General features: G+C 41.8%; 2 protein-coding genes across 5 annotated transcripts; both read left to right on the top strand.

Annotated features, from left to right (window-relative positions):
• Nucleotides 1–1789: 1789 nt before the first annotated feature.
• Nucleotides 1790–8214, top strand: hnmt (histamine N-methyltransferase). 4 transcript variants are annotated; one of them, XM_083682592.1, is made up of 8 exons: nucleotides 1790–1900; nucleotides 2338–2504; nucleotides 2682–2734; nucleotides 3682–3789; nucleotides 3986–4116; nucleotides 4410–4503; nucleotides 5157–5467; nucleotides 7713–8051. In XM_083682592.1, exons 2-8 carry the CDS (start codon nucleotides 2368–2370, stop codon nucleotides 7920–7922), a joined length of 1044 nt encoding a protein of 347 aa, XP_083538718.1. In that variant the 5' UTR covers nucleotides 1790–1900; nucleotides 2338–2367; the 3' UTR covers nucleotides 7923–8051. The 4 variants fall into 4 exon arrangements, with proteins under 4 accessions (XP_083538718.1, XP_083538721.1, XP_083538720.1 ...); XM_083682593.1 differs by lacking the exon at nucleotides 1790–1900 and adding an exon at nucleotides 1912–2047; XM_083682595.1 differs by lacking the exon at nucleotides 5157–5467 and having other exon boundaries at nucleotides 7713–8214.
• Nucleotides 8215–12663: 4449 nt separating this feature from the next.
• Nucleotides 12664–16197, top strand: LOC310812778 (histamine N-methyltransferase-like). Its single transcript, XM_083681480.1, has 7 exons — nucleotides 12664–12724; nucleotides 12984–13133; nucleotides 13216–13268; nucleotides 13986–14093; nucleotides 14947–15080; nucleotides 15236–15329; nucleotides 15680–16197. Exons 2-7 carry the CDS (start codon nucleotides 13000–13002, stop codon nucleotides 16030–16032), a joined length of 876 nt encoding a protein of 291 aa, XP_083537606.1. The 5' UTR covers nucleotides 12664–12724; nucleotides 12984–12999; the 3' UTR covers nucleotides 16033–16197.
• Nucleotides 16198–21442: the final 5245 nt, after the last annotated feature.

Below are 21442 nucleotides of genomic sequence, written 5' to 3' on the forward strand. Positions count from 1 at the left end.
CTTTGAAAAAGGAGTTCACTACATAGAAACAACTTCAACCAACACATGATAATCAGTTACTGAAGGAAGACCATGTGACAGCCTGGGATTGAAATGTTCTGAAATCACTAGGAGAGAGAAGAATAGTGAGGTGGAGCAAAGTGCGGAGACGGTAGGCAGTGAAGTAAGAAATAGTAGGGAAATTGAAATTCAAGGGCTGGAATAATTGCTTAATTCCAATGATTTGTTTTGTTTTCTTTTGGAAAAATTTAGTAAGTAGTGACAGTAGCTTACTACACCGCTACATGGCAAAAAGTAGTTAACTACAGGAAACACCACTAGGATTTTAATTTAGTTTAACGACCACCAAGCTACTGTAAAATGCACTTAAACTGATCGTTCAACCACATGTAGTGGAACTACTCCACAACACTGAAATCATGCCAAGTATTTTCATTAGGCTATTGTAAATGTTATTCAGTATATTGCTCTCATCCTGGTGCTGCAAATAAGAGTGTTCTTCACCCCATTCTACTTCCTCTGTCATGTATTCATTGGTAATTGTCAAGCACTGCATCTATCAACTGATGTTGAAATGATAAACATTACAGCAATGGTCTAATCCTCTGCCATTTTCATCTCGTCAGTGAGAGCAACCCCACTCCACCTGTTTCACTGAAGTGAAGAATGTGCTTTCATCCAGTTGGCCCACTGAGTTACAAATGGAACCAAGATGTCTGACGGATTCACTTTCCCCAATGTTTGATGTGATTCCCAATGATTCTAAGGTGCTTTTTTTGGGGGGTCTTAATCTAAATTGTAATTACTCATGTCAGATGACTGGCTGGACCTGCTGATGGATTCTAGCCTGAGAAGATTTCCACACAGATTGCCAAATAGCCTCTCAGTTTGTCCCAGGTCCAGGGTTCTCAGAGGATGTGGGGAAATAGAGTTTACATTTTTTGTTTGATCTAATTCATTTCGTTAAGACTGTCACTTTCATTTAAGAGAACGGTGAATCCAAACGGTTGTGTCAAGGCCACAGAGATGAGCAGCAAGGAGATGGGGCAATCATGTCATATCTAATTCATCCATTTGAGTTCTCTCAAGGCATTGCCTTATTTTGCAGTTTTATATGAGGGCCTGAACAGTTTGGGAATTACCAGGTTCCATTTTAATCATGATTTATCTTTTACCAGCAGCCAAATCATTGTTAATACAATTTAATGTGGTTTGGCTGATTTGAGTGAAAAGCAAGAACATGTCCTAATGAATATTTAGACGACACTCAAATAGAGAATGAATGAGGTGGCAGCTTGGCTTATTCGTTTATCTCAACAGCAGAACAAAAAACACAGTAACCAATTAGTCTGTGTTCCACAGTCCGGGTTCTGGGGACCGTGCAGGTGTGCAGGTTTTAGTTCCAGCACAGTAAACAAGGTCGACTGAAATGTCCGGTTGCATGCAAATGTGATTACCTTCAGCGAAACGTTTGAATTGTATCAGGCTTTTCAGACCTTCATAAGGCCTACATAGATGATTCAGTAAAACATGTGAAATCATGTCTATTTGGCACAGGACCAAATGTGCCTACTTTGATTGCAAGGTACCAAATGTGTACATGTCATAATGTACTGTAAGGACTTCTATCAGATTTTATGAGTTTGTTTATAAGCCTGCATCATGTATATGAAGGGTTAATTTAGCTCTGATAAAATGTAGGCCTGTTTCGTTTATGCATTTCTTAACGTAATTCGTTGATTCGGTGTGCAATGGGGCGGAGACGTCGTTGCTTTAAAACCCCGTCTGCAGAGCAAAGGACACGTAGGAGGGGCTATATATCTTGCGCGTTTTCTTGGGATCCACAGTCGTAACATAACGCGTACCAAATCAATTGGTTTAGTATCCTGTGGAAAGTAAAGTAAGTGGACATTTTACATTTCTATGTCAGCCTACAACATCGCAAAAACACAAACGTCAAACCGTGTTTCCCAAGAATGTCAATGGAAACACTTGCACGAGTCAGGCTTGTTTTCTATCCCGCCCACACACGTTTTATTAACTCTCGGTGAGAAATACAGAACGAACAGTACAGGCGATTTTTAACATTTTTAACGGGTTTCAACATCAGCCCTGTGTCTCAATGTCTTTACAACAGGCCGATCGTGACCCAAATTAACTCAGTTGGATGTATTGTCTGTAAAGCATTGTCATATGATAGTGTCGTTCGCCTACTGTCCAGTATTGGTATATATTTACGTACGTGGTGGTTATCACGTAAACCATGTGTTTTTGATATCAATAAATATCAACTATTACGGTTTGGGTGTCTGATATACTGCATATGTTTCGACCCAGTGATTGTCTGACCGAACAACAGTGATTACCATGGCCTCTCCGCTGAAGAGCCTGTCAGAAGATGACAGCAGATACATGAAGTCATTTCGGCTGTTCTTGGAGCGCTCTTCTGAGCATCAGTGCATGCAAGACTTCATTCATGGCATCCTCCCTGACATACTGGCCAGGTAACAGTTCCCAGATGCACAACCATAAAAATGTAATTACGTTCTGAACATGAACATAACATCTGCCAAGCTGTTTGGGATCCTCTTTATGACTGTAGTTTTATTTCACTAGTAGTCCTAGTTTCTATCTTGAAAATCGATGTCTTCCCAGTTAACGCATGACCATCTCTTTCCTAGCATTGGGGATGGAAAAGGCCATTTTAATGTCCTTGGGGTCGGAAGTGGAGCAGGTAAGATAGATATCAAATCAAACTCTACCAGGAAGCTAGTATACAAAAGACCACCATAACCAACATAAAGTTATTAGTGCAAATTGATGATACTTGTTATATAATGAACAAAAGAGATCAGTTATCAGGGGAAATTCTATACAAGGACCTGTTAAACCTAGAAAATGTATTTATTGTTGCACTCCTCTGTGGCACTGTCACTTTTGCATTTCACTGCATACTTGTATGTACGTGACAAATAGAGAATCTTGAATCTAATTTTATGGATGTTAGTAAATGAATTTAGCAATATTCAAATCATATTGAGACTATGCATGCTATTGCTCATTGCTCATGACAAATAAATTGATATCCATGGATTAGACAGCGTTCATCACTTATTATGTAGTTGGCAGACGATTGACAGACTTTGGAACCATATGTCTGTATTAGAAGTGGAGTGAGCTGATTTAGAAATGGTTTCAAATCTGTTATCTCTCTCTTTTTCTTTCTCTCTCTCTCTCTCTCTCTCTCTCTCTCTCTAATTTATGGCCACAATTAATTGTTGCACAAAATTCTTTGCCCTGTTAGGGGAAAAACACACTTGTAATTATTCTCCAGGCTTCGGTAAACATCTGTCCTGCTATTAGTCAATAATTTACCTCCATGTCACCTTGTGGGAGTCTGTTGGCGGTCTCTCACTGATCTTAAATGTAAAAGAGACACATATAGTTTGTTAACTAACTCGGTTTTGCTGAGTGCCATTACTCATGTTCAGACCAACCGTGTCGTTCATTTGACTTATCAGAGTTCAGTTAAGGAATAGATTTGATAGCTGTGTTCCCTGATGTTTTTTTTTAATCAAATAGCATCAAACAAGTATCCCCTCAGGCTCTCGTGCTTGCTCTCCTCGTGGTTCTGGCATGTTTAAAATATCTGGTATGTACTTCGGCTGATTGTGCCTGCAGGTGAGATGGACCTGGAGATGTTGTCTCAGCTGCGTCTGAAGCACCCAGGGTTGACGGTGGATAACGAGGTGGTGGAGCCCAGTGCCCAGCAGCTACACAACTACAAGGGTAGAGCAGACTACAGTGGCATGGTCCACTTCCTTGATGCTAATGTTGGGAATGATAATTCAGCTAATTCAGCTAATTCAGCTAATTCAATTCCATGCGCAGACTTTTCAGCTTGTCGAGGCTGAATCCTGTGTGTTATTTCATGAACGATTGACTCAGTGACTCTCCTGACCCTTTATTTGTTATGCTTTTGCAGTGTTAGTGTCGAAGACACCAAACCTAGAGTACATTAACTTCACCTGGAACAAGAAGACCGCCTCTGAGTTTGAAAAGTACTGGACAGAGAATAACATGACCAAGAAGATGGACTTCGTTCACATGATACAGGTTGTAAATTGTGTTGCGTTGAGAAACGCCTAAAGCAGTCTTCCATCATAACAAACAATGTAAAGTATATGACAGTGTGGAGTGTGTACCCCCAACGCGCTACAGCCCAGCTTGAAAGAAACACGGAAAGGGGAAATCAAAGTCCTCAGCTAAGATGATAACATTTCACACAGTGACTATCCTAGAAATAAAAACAAATGGGTCACTGAAATGGGGTTGTCTGCACCCGGAGCTGCTGACGTGTGTAAGGCCTTCCTCAGAGAGTCTGAAGTAGATGTTTGTATGATCTACAGATGTTGTACTACGTCAAGGATCCTGGTGCTGCCGTCTCCTTCTTCCAGAGTCTCTTGAATAAGAATGGGAAACTTATGATCATTCTTGTGTCTGGTAAGTCTGTTGATTCTGTGTTGGCATTAAAGGGGTCAGCAGTTTTGCACTGAAATCAGTAACACAGAATGTATCCAGGGCGGAGTGTAAATCTGTTGTTTTGCTGTAACATTAGCACTTTGTATGCATATAGGGTTCCACCTTGAAGAAATTGCAACCTTTGAGTCTTAATGAAGCCATCATAGCCGCATATTATAAATGCTTCAGGTGTCACTCATCAGCATAACATGCCTTGGGAGATAAAACATTATGCCGCATTTCCCAAAGCAAGGACACACATCACCCTTACCAGAAGTATACAGTACCAGTCAAAAGTTTGGACACACCTTCTCATTCAATGGTTTTTCTTTATTTTTATTATTTTCTACATTGTAGGTTAATATTGAAGACATCAAAACTATGAAGCAACACATATGGAATTACGTAGTAAACAAAAAAGTGTTAAACAAACCAGAATATGTTTTATATTTTAGATTCTTCAAAGCAGCCACCTTTTGCTTTGATGACAGCTTTGCACACTCTTGGCAAGGTGCGTCCAAACTTTTCACTGGTACTGTGTGAATTTCCTGGTAAAGGATTTGTCAAGCACGGTACAGTATTTAGAGCTTTCTCTGTGCTGTTCTGTGTGCTGTTCATTGACGGTGTCCTTTCAGGTGACAGTGGCTGGGGTAAGCTGTTGAGGACCTACAGGACCCAGCTGTGCCATACTGAGAGCAGCCAGTGTGTCACTACGGGTGATATTAAAAGCTTCCTGGACTCTAAGGCAGTCCGTTACACCAGCTATGAGCTGCCGTCTCAAATGGACATCACAGAGTGCTTCACAGAGGGCCATGAGGAGGGAGAACTGCTGCTCGATTTTCTGACTCAGGTGTTAGACTTCAGTAACACAGCTTCCCGTGAGCTGAGAGCAGGTGTGCTGGGCCTGCTGCGTCACCCGGACAGCAGCTCAGAGCGGGACGGAAAGGTCATATTTAACAACAACCTCTGTGTGCTCGTCGTTGACCCTCTGACTTAGAAACAACGATGTTCTAGGTAGGGATGGGCATTCGACTAAATTGTCTTAGTCGATCGTCGGGAGAATTAACGATCGATTTTCGATTAATAATTAATATTTTTATATTAAAATTCACTATTTATAGGCTATATTCAAAATGCAATGAAAATACAAAAACACAGCGTGTTTTCCTCATTGAGATCTTTATTACAAGATGAACAACTCTAGTGGCAGTTAAACCGGATCGTTCAGGTGAAGATATCGCTGGAGCCTGCAGCGAAGCCGGTGCTTAGAAACACAACTGACCCTCGTTTTTTTCCAAAATAATAATAATATTAAAAAAAAAACAATCATGTTAAACAATAACTTAACCAAAAATATATAATACTTAGGTCGGACAGGTTTTGCCAAATGTAACTCAAAACTATCAAAAAAGGCACCAAGTCGAGAAAGAGGGAGATTAGCCGACCCAACAATGACTTCGGCGCTGTGCACCGCAGCTCCCCGTGCTAACACCGAGGTGATGCTAGGTCGAGGCTGAGGAGGATGCACCGCAGCTCCCCGTGCTAACACCGAGGTGATGCTAGGTCGAGGCTGAGGAGGATGCACCGCAGCTCCCCGTGCTAACACCGAGGTGATGCTAGGTCGAGGCTGAGGAGGATGCACCGCAGCTCCCCGTGCTAACACCGAGGTGATGCTAGGTCGAGGCCGAGGAGGATGCACCGCAGCTCCCCGTGCTAACACCGAGGTGATGCTAGGTCGAGGCTGAGGAGGATGCACCGCAGCTCCCCGTGCTAACACCGAGGTGATGCTAGGTCGAGGCTGAGGAGGATGCACCGCCACTAACCAGGGTCGGATGCGCGTTGTTCAAGTGGTACATCATTTGAGTCACAGCTTCGCAGTGTTTGCAGTTAACTAAGTCATTTTTTAAAACAAAATGGTCCCACACCACACTTCGCCGTGACCTCTTCATGATTACTTTTGAAATACACGGAAACTCGCAGGTAACTGAGTAGGCCTGTGGCGTTCTTTTCAAATATTGCCCCCTTGTGGTAAAATTAAGCAATAAGCCCCAAGAGGCCGCGGGTTTCGCTGATTTTACAACAGGTTAGGGGAGTTGTTTGGCACGACGCGAAGCCTAGTTTCATCGACTAAAAAAATAATGTCATCGACGAAATTCCAATGATCAATTAATCGATCGTCGATTAATCATGCCCATCCCTAGCATGTACCGCTGATGGAAGGTGTAGTCAGTCATTTAATTTTTCGTGTTTCTCATCAATTTTAATAAATGTCTCTGAAAAGGGTTAGGGTTAGCAGGTGAAAATACTGTTTAGGCCTAGTCAGTGCCTGTCTTCAGTGCCTCTATATAATATAGCAAAGATGTGACTTTGACTGTTGAGCAACAGCTTCAACTCTACCCTTACTACTTTAAGGCCAGTGTGCATATTATGCAATACAGTATACAAGGTAATAAACTCAAGTCAATACAATGGACTCATTTCTTTAGGCTACACATGCAGCACACATGCAGATATGAATTGAACAAGACCAACCTCACATATATTGGGCATTTAACTGCGTGGCAGTTTCAAAACAGACTTTTATTTGCAGTGTAAGCCTCTATATTTCCCCCCGACCGAAGAGCCGGAGGAGGGCAGACACTGTGGACGTCTTTAAAAGACATCTTCAAACACACCTTTTTTAGCCTTGCTTCTACTCAGGGAGCTCTTAGTCTTTCAGTTATTCAGTTATTTTACCTCACCCTTTATTTTAAAAGGTTCCTTTTATTACATTCAAGCTTTTGTTCACCATGTATTAGTCCCTACAGTCCACACTCCTGCTTGCACTGTTTTAACCCCCCCTCACACCTACTCTGTACACTGACAACTGCCTACATTGCAATGCAAAGATCATTTAATTTAGCTTTGCCCGCACAATATTAGCTTTTAATAAAAGATTGTTGACTTGGAAGGGAGCCAATCCACAATGTTTGAGCAACAGAAGTTTGATCTTATAGCTGAAGTATTGGCGCCATCTTGAGGTCAGTCTGTGTAGCTCAGCTAGGGTACACAGCCCATAAACAAATGATGTGCAGTGCGGTAAGCCATAGACTGTACTGTAGGCCTATATTGTTCTAAGACAATTCTACAAAAAAAAATGTTCTCAGTTGCTTTTTCTGTGCTGTTCTGTGTGCTGTTCATTGACCTTTCAGGTGACAGTGGCTGGGGTAAGCTATGGAGGACCTACAGGACCCAGCTGTGCAATACTGAGATCAGCCAGTGTGTCACTACAGGTGATATTAAAAGCTTCCTGGACTCTAAGGGAGTCCGTTACACCAGCTATGAGCTGCCGTCTCAAATGGACATCACAGAGTGCTTCACAGAGGGCCATGAGGAGGGAGAACTGCTGCTCGATTTTCTGACTGAGGTGTTAGACTTCAGTAACACAGCTTCCCGTGAGCTGAGAGCAGGTGTGCTGGGCCTGCTGCGTCACCCAGACTGCAGCACCGAGCGTGACGGAAAGGTTATATTTAACAACAACCTCTGTGTGCTCGTCGTTGACCCTCTGACTTAGAAACAACAATGTTCTAGGTTTAGTCCATGCACCGCTGATGGAAGGTGTGGTCAGTCATTTCATTTTTCGTGTTTCTCATCAATTTTAATAAACGTCTCTGAAAAGTGTACAACTTGTTCTACCTAACTTGGTACAAAGATGCTTTTAGATATTGATAACCATCAGGAATCAGTATCAGTGTGTCCGTTCCTGTTTTGATAGACATTACTGTGTTTCAGCAACCTCAACTAATTGTGATAAAACCTACTGTACTGAATATTCCAGATTACTCACTGTACATTTACATTACATTACATTTATGGCATTTAGCAGACGCCTTTATCCAAAGCGACTTACAACAAATACATTTGTCTAAGTAAGTGAATCATCTATCCATCAGTCATCATAAGAACAAGTAATCTATGCTAGGACCAGGGGCTATTGGCAGTCACAATGCTAGAAGAAGGAAAAATTACTTTTTAAATTTTATTAATTCATTTACAGGAGAGAAACTTGTAAAGGGGGGTTGTGGGGATGAAGTGGTCTTTAGGAGGGACAGTTAAGATGTAGCCTGAAGAGATGGGTCTTCAATCTACGGCGGAAGATAGGTAGTGATTCCGCAGTCTCTGATAGGTAGGGACTCTACAGTCTCTGATAGGTAGGGACTCCACAGTCTCTGATAGGTAGGGACTCTACAGTCTGATAGGTAGGGACTCCACAGTCTCTGATAGGTAGGGACTCTACAGTCTGATAGGTAGGGACTCTACAGTCTGATAGGTAGGGACTCTACAGTCTGATAGGTAGTGATTCTACAGTCTGATAGGTAGGGACTCTACAGTCATGACAGCAGGTGAAAATACTGTTCAGGCCCAGTCAGTGCCTGTCTTCAGTGCCTCTATATAATATAGCAAAGATGTGACTTTGACTGTTGAGCAACAGCTTCAACTCTACCCTTACTACTTTAAGGCCAGTGTGCATATTATGCAATACAGTATCAAAGTCAAAGTGTCAAAGTGGCTTTATTGTCAATTCTTCACATGTCAAGACATACAAAGGAATCGAGAGGACGTTTCTCACTCTCCCACGGTGAGACAGATAAAGTGCCCAGGCACAACAGATAAGACAAGACATACTAAAAGTAAAACATTCAATAAAAATAATTTAAACAGTGCAAAAAGAACAGTCAGTAAAGACAGTAAGTAGCAGCCAAATACTGTGTATTCTGTGTACAAATAATAGTGCAGGCTGATGACAGGCAGCTGTATACAAGGTAATAAACTCAAGTCAATACAATGGACTCATTTCTTTAGGCTACACATGCAGCACACATGGAGATATGAATTGAACAAGACCAACCTCACATATATTGGGCATTTAACTGCGTGGCAGTTTCAAAACAGACTTTTATTTGCAGTGTAAGCCTCTATATGTCCCCCCGACCGAAGAGCCGGAGGAGGGCAGACACTGTGGACGTCTTTAAAAGACATCTTCAAACACACCTTTTTTAGCCTTGCTTCTACTCAGGGAGCTCTTAGTCTTTCAGTTATTCAGTTATTTTACCTCACCCTTTATTTTAAAAGGTTCCTTTTATTACATTCAAGCTTTTGTTCACCATGTATTAGTCCCTACGGTCCACACTCCTGCTTGCACTGTTTTAACCCCCCCTCACACCTACTCTGTACACTGACAACTGCCTACATTGCAATGCAAAGATCATTTAATTTAGCTTTGCCCGCACAATATTAGCTTTTAATAAAAGATTGTTGACTTGAAAGGGAGCCAAAATCCACAATGTTTGAGCAACAGAAGTTTGATCTTATAGCTGAAGTATTGGCGCCATCTTGAGGTCAGTCTGTGTAGCTCAGCTAGGGTACACAGCCCATAAACAAATGATGTGCAGTGCGGTAAGCCATAGACTGTACTGTGGGCCTATATTGTTCTAAGACAATTCTACACAAAAAAAAGGACTCTTCCTCAAGGCTCTTCCTCAATGAGTCACTGACCTTCGAGATGACTTTCATCAGCAAGAGGTTGTGGTTGTGGTTTAGTTGTTGTGAAACGCAGGGCGTAACTACTCTGGTAAGTGCTGTACTTCTCATGTGTCAGGTGGGTGTCAGTTTGGAAATCTAGTTCCAGGCATTGTTGTTGAATACACCACTAACAACATTCATCTGAGACTGAGGTGATGTCCCAGCCGCGGCTGACGACAGGCAGCTGTGATATGAGCTCTGTGTCTCAGCGGTCGGCTACTTTATTGTGGTTTCCCAGCTTGGTAGCTACAGTTGAAGGATCACAAATGAGTCCTCAGTCAACCTTAGATATGAGGCTAGCTGGCTCTCTCTGGCTTGCTGATTGGTTGCCTGTGTGACATGGACTTTAGAACCACACTCATCTCATTCACCCATGCGTTGCTGCTTCGTTCCTCCAGAGTCTGTTGTATAAGAATTTAAAGCTATTAATCATTGAAGTATCTGGTTAATGTTGTTGCAATGTCCCCTCTCTAAACTGCTGAATGTTTGAAGCTTATCAGCTATTTATTTGTGTGTGTGTGTGTGTGTGTGTGTGTGTGTGTGTGTGTGTGTGTGTGTGTGTGTGTGTGTGTCTGTCTGTCTGAAAGGGTTAATATCGGACAGCCACACAGCTTATTGGCGACAACTAAAACTGAGCCGTGAGCATGACACCTGTTAAGCCTCTACACACACGACTGAGGTCTATCCCAACAGCCCTGGCTCCTCCCCTGGGGCCACACTGACAGTATACTGTATATGCCGTTTATCTGACGCTTTTATCCAAAGCAACTTACATTGCAGTGAGAGCATACATTTCAGTATATATGGTCCCAGCAGGAATCAAACCCACAACCTAAGCGTTGTTAACGCCATGCTCTACCAACTGAGCCACAGAGGACCCTCACCCCTGCTCTAGTCAATCCTCACCCCTCCTCCTCAACCCTCACCCCTGCCCTAGTCAACCCTCACCCCTCCTCCTCACCCCTCCTCCTCAACCCACACCGCTGCATTGGTCAGGTATCACCCCTGCACTATTTATTTGTTTGACACTTTTATTTTGACAGGTGTCAAAATAAAAGTCTTACTAGTATACAAGTCCCCAGTTAAGGTCTCACGGTGCTCCCTTCATGGTAAAAGGAACCTTTCTGTTTTTAAATTGTAATTAAGAAAACAGTAACCGTCAATTCTCCAACAACATGCAACATCAGTGAGAGTCACATCTCAAACCAGCTGGTCTATAACGCATACATCAATATGAAATATAACGGTTTTATTTTTTTTATTTCACATCATAGTACGCAGGCAAAGTAACTGGCCTGCAGTCTGGTGATCCTTCTACTTGAGCAGCCTGTTAGTCCAGGACACTTGGCAGCTGATGAACTGGTGTTGTTGTCTGTGGAGGGAACTGTCTTTGTGTGCTGGTCCTCGCTGGTGCGGGGGCATTGTAAGTGGCTTTCAGTATTCAAAGTACAGAACCAGTCAAAAGTTTGGACACACCTTGCCAAGAGTGTGCAAATCTGTCATCAAAGCAAAAGGTGGCTACTTTGAAGAATGTAAAATATAAAACATATTCTGGTTTGTTTAACACTTTTTTGTTTACTACATAATTCCATATGTGTTCCTTCATAGTTTTGATGTCTTCAATATTAATCTACAATGTAGAAAATAATAAAAAATAAAGAAAAAACATTTACTGAGAAGGTGTGTCCAATCTTTTGACTGGCACTGTACATGGTCGAGAGCAAAGCCAAAATCAGTGAATGTACTCATGATAAATAGCATCGTTTAAATCTAATTAGCCTACGTTTCAAGAAATCCCCTTGTTAAATGTCAGCAAAAAATAAAATATGCTTGTGTATGTTGGAAGACATGTGTATGCTCAGTAAATATGCCTACAATGGCCAATTCAAATGAACGTCTGCTGTGACTCGGCTGGAAGAACGATCTGCTTTACTGGGAAGAGAGTTCACAGCAGGTCACAGCAGGTCACAGCAGGTCACAGCAGGTCACAGCAGGTCACAGCAGCTCACAGCAGCTCACAGTGTGGACAGAAGCGGCAGTGATAATGGTGGGTCGTTGGATGTTTATTAATTAGGGGGTTGAATTGGGTCAGTCCGACCAAAAGTAACCATGAAACAGGCTGTGGCTGGATCTCAGCCAGTGGGAAAGGCAAGGCAGGATTCAAGGGACTCGGTCAACTGAGTTATTGTAAAGTACGTTTCAGTTGGTTATGTAATACAACCATTTGTTCATTTGTCTATTTCAAGTTATTCTGCATGTGTATGTGCTTAATAGTGATTGAATACATGAATTACACACATTAATGATTAATGATTAAGATGATTAAGTCTTTATTGTTTGATTAGGAAACCAAAATAAATGATCCTATTCTAGATGTTGTTGAGTTGGAAGGCTGATCCTACTATTTAAACAGCTGGTGGCATTTGTAATGTATCCCTGTATATTTGACAGGGGACCATTTTGTGTATCAGAACAGCTGCCTATGGTTTATATAGCAGTACTGTGCAGTGGGACGATCTATCTTGTAGAGAGAGTTACATAATCACAGCTTTAAGTTTGCCCAGTCGGGGCGTAGGAACACACACTTCAAACTAAACCGTGCTGTTTAGGGGAGAGAGGACACTTCTCTATACGTTCTAAGGTAATTGTCAATGATTCTTGCTAAAGTCATTGATATAGTCTTTGGATGTGTATTAACCATTTTAAATGTTGAATTGTGTGATGTACTGTAGATAGGGACTATGTACTACACAGTCTGGTACTTAAATTGTGCAGCAAAAATAGCACCGCTTTTCTGTGACTGCTCCTGTAATAATGAGTTCAGTTCAGTGTAATAACTGTGTTATATATAGTGTGTAATTGTGTAATAATAGCTTGTTTATGTGATATTTTTTGTCTAGATCACAGGCTGCAGCCATGGCCGCTGAACCAAAGCAAGCTGCATACGAGGGCCGATATGTTCAAGGCTTTAAATTTTACCTGAAACACTCAGGAGAACATAAGGCTATCCTCTCATTCGTTGACAAGGTTCTTCCTGGTGAATTTGAAAGGTAGTGTAAAGAAGAAGCGGGAAAACGTAGATAATCTGTTGGGATGCATTTGGGACATTATCGTTGTCATTTTCATTCCTAGGATTGCAGAGGGGAAAACCAACATGGATGTGCTGGGAGTTGGAAGTGGCGGAGGTAATGCACCACGCGATTTTAATTCAGGAGAACCGCTCACACATTTTGCTTCACACTTGCCCAAATCCTAGTGTCTTGCTGTCGCTCCCTCCAAGATGAGGGTTCTCACAGTACACGATTGAATGCATACATTGACGTATACGATTTGATCGTACAGATCTCAGTATGTGTTTGTGTAAGAACAGCAAAGTATACACATAGTTGTGCTATTCATTACGCTGTATGCATAATTTGCTTATTTTCTCTGGTTTCCCTCAACCGCAATTCTACCTACAGCTGACTCTGGTCATGCGTTTCTATTATCTATAGCTGATCTCTAGCTGTATTCCTATGGGAATCGCTATTTATTTGAAATGCATTACTATTATGCATTATCAAATAAATTAAATCGACAATGTATGCACAACAAACTTTTGCACAGCCTAACACGCTTCCGAAGCGTATGCCCACATGCGACCAACCACAAGGTGGCGATGCAACGTCGTACGACTGCATCGCCTCTGGTAGATTTAACCCCTTCTCCTCAAACCCTCACCGCTGCATTGGTCAAGAATCACCCTTGCACAATTTATTTGTATTTGTTTCATATCAATGAACAAAATACACAGTAAGGGAATTTTAAGGATTCAAACTAATTGATTAAATGGGATTTAAGCAACAACAAAGAAATACTAGATACATTCTAGATCAGTTTAAACGGTTCATCTCGTGTTTCAGGTGAGATGGACGTTCACATCCTGTCTCTCCTGCAGTCTAAAGTCCCGGCAGCACCCGTCACTGCTGACATCCTGGAGCCAAGCACTGAACTCACAGAGAACTTCAGAGGTATGCAAAACGTCCACATTTGAATCATTTCTAAAGGTTTTAAAGGTTATTTTTTTGAGTGGGGCAGTCCCACTCTTATATTTTTCATCTTTATTAGATAGATACAGTGGAGAGAGACAGGAAAGTAAGGAGGAGAGAGCATGTCAGCAGGGATTCTAACCCATACCGACATGGGCATACGTGTGCACTATCGGCCATGGTGCTGGACCACTGGACCACCCCAGGCCATGGTGCTGGACCACTGGACCACCCCAGGCCATTGTGCTAGACCTCTGGACCACCCCAGGCCATGGTGCTAGACCACTGGACCACCCCAGGCCATGGTGCTAGACCACATGACCACCCCAGGCCATGGTGCTGGACCACTGGACCATCCCAGGCCATGGTGCTAGACCACTGGACCACCCCAGGCCATGGTGCTAGACCACTAGACCACCCCAGGCCATGGTGCTAGACCACTGGACCACCCCAGGCCATGGTGCTAGACCACTGGACCACCCCAGGCCACGACATCTGAATAATTCTTATCGCTAAGATAATGTTGTATGATGGACTGTATATCATACAGTCGGTGTGTTTGATTAATCAGTTTATTCTTCTTTAGTCTGTTTATCCTGTGTTATCCTTACTGTTTTTATACTTTTATTTAGTTTCTGATGGGGCTCTTATTCTTTTTAATGTGTCTGTGTTTTACTGTTTCAAGTTATATTTTTGTTTTTATTTACATATCTGTTTTATCTATTTGTAAAGCACTTTTGAACACTGTTTTAAATAAATAAAGTTTAGGATTATTATTATTATTATTATTATTATTAATAATATTATTATTATTTATCCTGCATCTGTTTTGTAGCTCTGGTGAAGAAGACTTCCAACCTCCAGAAGATTCCGTTTGCATGGCACACTATGACCTGTGATGAATATGAGAAGCAGGTCAAAGACAAAGGAGGAGAGATCAAAAGGTTTGACTTCATGCACATGATACAGGTAAGAGGCTTCCATTTGCTTTGGAAAATACCCCGAAGATCTAATCATGTTAGTCTTCATAGCATGGATTGAATTTCATTTAGAGCGTTTTTCAGTGGAACATGCTTTGCATGTTTACACAACTGCGTATAACCGTGACTTTTGTCCCTGTATAGATGCTGTACTACGTGTCTGACCTCCCTGCCAGTATCAAGTTTTTCCACAGTCTTCTGAAGAAGAACGGCAAGCTTCTCATTGTCCATGAGGCAGGTCAGTATAGCCTTGAATAAGAGGACCCAGAATCCTCTGGTTTATCATACAACTCTATGCTAATTAGTGCTGTGAGAAAATGATTGGCTTATTTCTGGGGTGCAGTTTTGGGAGAACAGAACGGAAGGGAGTTCTATAACACATTAGCTTGGGGACAGCACAGTAGGAGTAACGTCGATTTTTGTCGACGATTATCAATTAAACGAAACTTTGGAGGCAGTTTATACACCTCAAAAAAATCTGATTTCAGTGGAGTTAATATTTCGATAAACTTAACTGTTACTACATTTCTATGACTTTTGGGGACAAATATATATAAATAAACAGCCATTATCTTATCCCACGTCCAGCAAACAGCGGCTGGGATATACTGTGGAAGACCTTCAGAAAAGTGCTGTGTACCAAGTCCATCTCTGACTACCAGTCTGCAGGGGCCATCAAAGTCCACCTGGAGGCCCTGGGTCTGAAGTATGAGGAGCACATCGCTCCAAACACGCTAGATATCACCGATTGTTTTAACCAGGGCAGCGAGATGGGCGAGCTGCTGCTTGACTTCATGACCGAACAAGACCACTTCCACCAGTCCCTGACGCCTGAGATCAGGGCCGGGATCCTGGACCTGCTCCGGACCAAGTGCAGCCAGGAAAAAGATGGACGGATCCTGTTTGACTGCAGCTTGAGTTGCCTGCTTGTTAGTGCATGAGCTGTCCTTCGGCGTGATGAGTGTGTGTCCTCGCTCATCGGATGGCTTCGTGTGTGTGCTGTTGGATAACGTGGCGTTTACTCAAATCTAACTTTCATAGCCCAGTTGATGTTTCACTCTAATGTATCACTTTTTAAATTTAAATCCTACCGCTCATAATCAGACTGTGCTCTGCCATGATACTGCAACTACCATGATACTGCAACTACCATGATACTGCAACTACCGGCGTCAGAGTGTGCTGCGAAGAGCCCACCTGTGAACTTTCTCTAACGTAGCTCTGAACGTCTCCGTTGATGAAGGGATATGATATGACGTGCTAGCTTTGATCAGCTCTCACCAAACCATAGTTATGTCTGTTATTTTTTAAATAAAATAGTGCTCCAGGTGTCTAATGCTTCCTCATTCCACATGTTTTATCTGCAGAAAATATATTACGACATCACAAGCAACCCCATTTGTTTTCTCATACTGTACCATGCACAGTAAATCAAATAGCATATCTTTGATCGTGTAAGTGTTGTTTGTGGTGTTTTGTGATGGGCCTACTTTTGGTTTGGGAATACCTTATCTGGGGTTCTGGACTTAATCAAACCTGCATTGCAGTTCATCACAGTAGCATAAACTATACCCTTTAAACTATACCTTTTAAACTATACCTTTTTTGTCGTATGAAATGGTCTTGACTACTTTGATAACCATGTAGAATCCATTCACGGGTAGATGCCTCTAGTTCTCAGAGTAACACGGAAGCATAGTCAGTATGGTATAGTTTGTATCATACAGTACACGGCCTGGTCAGACAGGTCGTTCTTCAACTCAAGGCCAGTAGATGGCGCTGTAGCATTAAAGTAATCAAGTAGCACTACCTAGATGCATGAATCAAGATCGCCAGCAGATGATGCTGTAGGTTTTCATATAAGAAATGAAACTGTATTTGCGTCGTAGCCTACCCTCAAACGGGTGCAAAGTCGTGTCAGCACTAGAACCAAATACAGTTAACAGAGTATTGTGTATGTTTATTAACACTTTTTAAAAAGGTGAATGTGTGATAGAAGTATATCTCTGGCTGGTTTGGCCTGTGGCACTGGTGAAAGAGGTGAGTGCTCAAATTGTGGAGTCACATTCGTGTGGAGGGCCTTGTATTTGGGGACTCCTTATTCATTGTGTATTCATATTCCCTCTTATTGGAGTATTTTAGGGTTAGGGTTAGGGTTAGGGTTAGTACTGATAGAAGTATCAACAATACTTGATATAAACTTAGTAAGCTCACCCTGTTCACTGTGCTCCTGTGTGTACTGCATCAATACGTCACACTGCAGTGGAAGGATGGCCTTGCCTCTCGGTATCGCACATGCATTCTGGTTTCTCATTTTCCTCATTAGCTGTAATATAGAAGTAATTGAAATCCATTATAAAACCCTGTCAATACGCTATACCCCCTGATGTCGGTGGGCTTGCAGCACCTGCTCGGATTCATTAGGTCCTGGCTGGGCTTTCTCCTTCCATGTTGTGACGGAATATTTGTCACAACAACCGTTGAGATAATCAACCTGAAGGCACTATAATGTAATGTTCTTCCAACGCAATCGGAATATTGGGAAGCGATTGGTTTTACAGTGCAGAAATTACCTGGTATTTTCTTACATGTAGCTATTACATCGTAGATTGTTTATGTTGACTTATTTGAGTACCCATTGTTACCACAAAATGCTTTGTAAATACAGTGGCATAGACTAGAGTAATGTTCACTGTTCATGAGATATTGTCTCTCTATAAATTCTGCCACATCATACTCCAGCACGACTTTGCTTAACAAGACAGTTAGTGCTATACTTTGTTGACATGTCTTAGTGTGTGGTGTTACTTCCAGAAAAACAGCAACACTTTCTGGGCAATTATTTTGAGGTTGAACTTTCTCATCCCTCAGTTTCAGGAAATCTCAAACTGTCAAAAAAAAAAAAAAAAAAGAATATACTGGTACATATCTCATGGTTTCAGAGTCACTGACTTCTACTGAAGAAACTGAAGTCCTACTTCCAAGTTCATTGAAAAGAGGAGAGGTTAATGTTTTCATTACACTTTGAAGAAACTCTAGATTAAAAACATGTTTACAGTCAAGCACAGTATATTCATATTCAATCTCCTTATTAGTGAGTAAAAGCCAACCAACAAAGGCGTCCGTTCTTGGACATCCTTGTCTCTTATGATTGTTGTTATTTCCCTAGTCTGCTGTTGAAAAGCTACCTGGACCAACAGTATCGTCTCTAAGTCCAGGGAAGCAGGATCTGCCATTTCTGACACGACCAAACCTCAAACAAAATGAACAAATGTCTCTCCCCATTAAAGCGTAGTCTCTCTTCTCTCCTCTGAAGCCCTGTGGGACTACAGTATCAATCAGAGCCTCTTCTATCACGTATCATGTCAGTGATAGGTGATAGGTGATAGTCCGTGACTTGAGCCGGACATAAACTGGCCCCTTTAATACATCAAATGGAGTTTAATGGGTAAAAGCCAGAGCACAGCCTTGAAATATAACCCTGATATCAGTCCTGTAAATGGCTGGCCTCTGTAGAGTATTTCATTCTGGGGGAATTAGTACTGTTTAGCAGTTGCAGTTATATAGTACCCGTCCTCTGTGGGCCCAGTGGAATATAGGGCCTTTGATTGACGATTCCTAGGGTTTTTTGTTCTGTCCTGTAGAAGGCGTCAATTAAATCACTCACGAACAAGGTGGAGACTCCAGCTACGGGGCTTAGCTTTGAGTCTGGTTGGGTGTGCAGTCATACAAGGTCTTGTGAGATCCTACCAAGGCGCAAAGGGCTTAAATCAATCCTGGGCGATTAACTGCAAATCAGAAGGAGGTGGAATGGGTCCACTGTGCTGTAATGAAGTTTACCTTTGTCTGCCTCATTAATCTAGTGAAACCCTGCCTTACATTTACCTCAGAAGGCCCATTCTTCTGTGGGTGGATATAGGAGATTACTCCAGATAGCAGTGACAGTGATGTACCGGTGTTATTGTGGTTCAGCATATTTGTTCTAGCATGTCACATATTTAATCTGTTTTGTTGAATATGAACCGTGTTATCAATGTTATTAATTGATCCCAGTTCATATCTTGATCCATGAGATGAAAAGGAATATCTATTTTGAAATTCATCAATCATATTTTTCTGGCCTTTCTTTGCGTGACTGCTGTGAGTCTCATTTGTGAAAGAAAAAAAAAAAACGAGAAATTAAGTAAAACTTCAGGAGAACTGTTCCATGTGTCTGAAAAATGTGATAAAATTTGTGGAGAAGTTAATTAATTTGGGCTTCGAGCCAAAGTCTTAAGGCGTACCTACATTTGCTCATTTAATTAAAGAGCCAGTGTCAGATGTTCACTTTGTCAATACTAAGCAAGAGCTGAGGGCAACATCCTCCTTAATTACGCTCAATGGTGTTCATCACTGAGGAAGACTTGGATTGTAGCATTTCGTAAAGCTCGGATTCCTCTCACATGTAGTATATTATGTTTTAACTTGAGTTGTACTTCATGTAAAAAAATAAAATAAAAAAAAACAGAAACAGGCAAATTATGTAAACTACAATATTTCAAACTGTATTTGTCTCATTGATGTTTTCAAGATGGCATTAGCATGACTGATGATGGTGTCAAAAAGACAAAAGAGCTAAGAGACATTTTCTCCAACAAAAACCCAAACCCTAAGATTTTCCAAAGGTTATTACCAGCAGAAGGATTATCTGTGTCTAAACCCCATCCCACATAACAAACCAGGCACTCACATTTCCCCACAGACCTCCTCTGGCTCCATTATACTTTATTAATCAAGTTGTGTCTTAACTTTGCTTTTATTAAATGCAATTTCTTTGTTCAAATCCATGCAGCGAATCTTAAATCTCTTCCCTCCCGTGGGAATGAGCTAAATTGTGCATAGGAAATGAAGTTTCAAACTTAATGCACTATTTAAAGGGACGGGTCTCTGGAGTGGCCCTTCGCCTTAATAACATCTAATCACGATCCCCTGGTTCCTCTTTTCCATTTTGCCACGCTGGTGTCTCCAAGCAAAACCCAATCTAATGAAGTGTTCCGTTGAATTGTCAAATGACACTGATTTGGATCCATAAAACCTGTTTACAAAGCTCCCGAGGTCCTAAAACTAACAAAGACGGCTGTTGGAGCCTGACACAGTTATATCACAGGTGGAGGCTGCTATTTACTGTCTCGTTCAGGAAATTCACATATCAATTCTAAAGCTCATCCAGTTGTGGTTTGATTGGATAGAGGAGTTCCCCACAGCAGAGGCATGTGAATTGTCTCAGATTTCCCATGGATATATGAAAACAATCGGTAGAAATGAATTGATCCTCAAACCTTGAATATTCAATTTACAGTACAGTGTGTTCTGTGCGTTTATTGGCCAATAATTTATAACATTACATTTTCACACATGTGCGTCTCTTGGAGACCCTTCTTGTCGTACCCGTTTCCCTGTTTCCATGTTGACTTTCATCAGTGGTTATTCTGCAGTGGGGTTAAACAGCTCATGACTGATGAACCCTTGTCACTCTCCCCCCGCGTGCATTTGTTTGTGGCGATGGTCAAATATGCATCGCCCCATCTTTCCGGTTCTCACATACGTCGATTCAGCCTCTGCAGATCAATAGGCGTATTGATGAGAGTCCGATAAAACCCATTATGGTTACCAGGCTTAATTCCTCAGCCGAATGGATTTCATTTGAAATGATCCATGCACAGCCAGTGAGGCACCTTGCCATTGTGTGTTTTACCTTGACTCGGTGCGAGAGAGACGTTATTCATCACAAAGGGAATGTTCCATCTTCACACCCCAATAAAACACAGAGTAATGAGGCTCCTCTGTGTGGTGTCATCCCAACACTGCTTTATAAAGGATGACACAATTATATTTTACCAGCTTTCCAAAAATGCTGACAAGCTTTGGTTCAATAAAGTGCAATCTGTACAGATGGCCAAGCAGCCTGGCTTTTCTCATCTGGAGTCATAGCTCACAAGGAGCTGGACATTTGCGGTGGCCCTGCCCTGCCCTGCCCTGCCGTCCCCCCAGTGGAATGTTAGAAAGCATCTGACTGTCTTTTCTTCCTGACACTATTCATGTAATGAACACATGTATGTAACTGTGTTTTAAATGTTGTCAATTTCACTGAGTACATAATGAAACAAGACAAACAATGTTGCTTTTAAAATGTTGATCCTGTCGATGTTTTCTGTAATATAATTTGGACAAAGGGTTTATGCAGGCAGCGTTGCAAATGACTTGAATGTAACATTGTCATGTCGCATGAGGCAAACATGTTCTGAACAAATACAGAGATTTCCTCTGCATTACAGAACAAAGCAGTCGATCTAAAGTTTTTTGTTTTTTTTT

This window comes from Argentina silus, assembly GCF_951799395.1.
Source record: "Argentina silus genome assembly, chromosome: 12".
NCBI classification, from domain to species: Eukaryota; Metazoa; Chordata; class Actinopteri; order Argentiniformes; family Argentinidae; genus Argentina; species Argentina silus.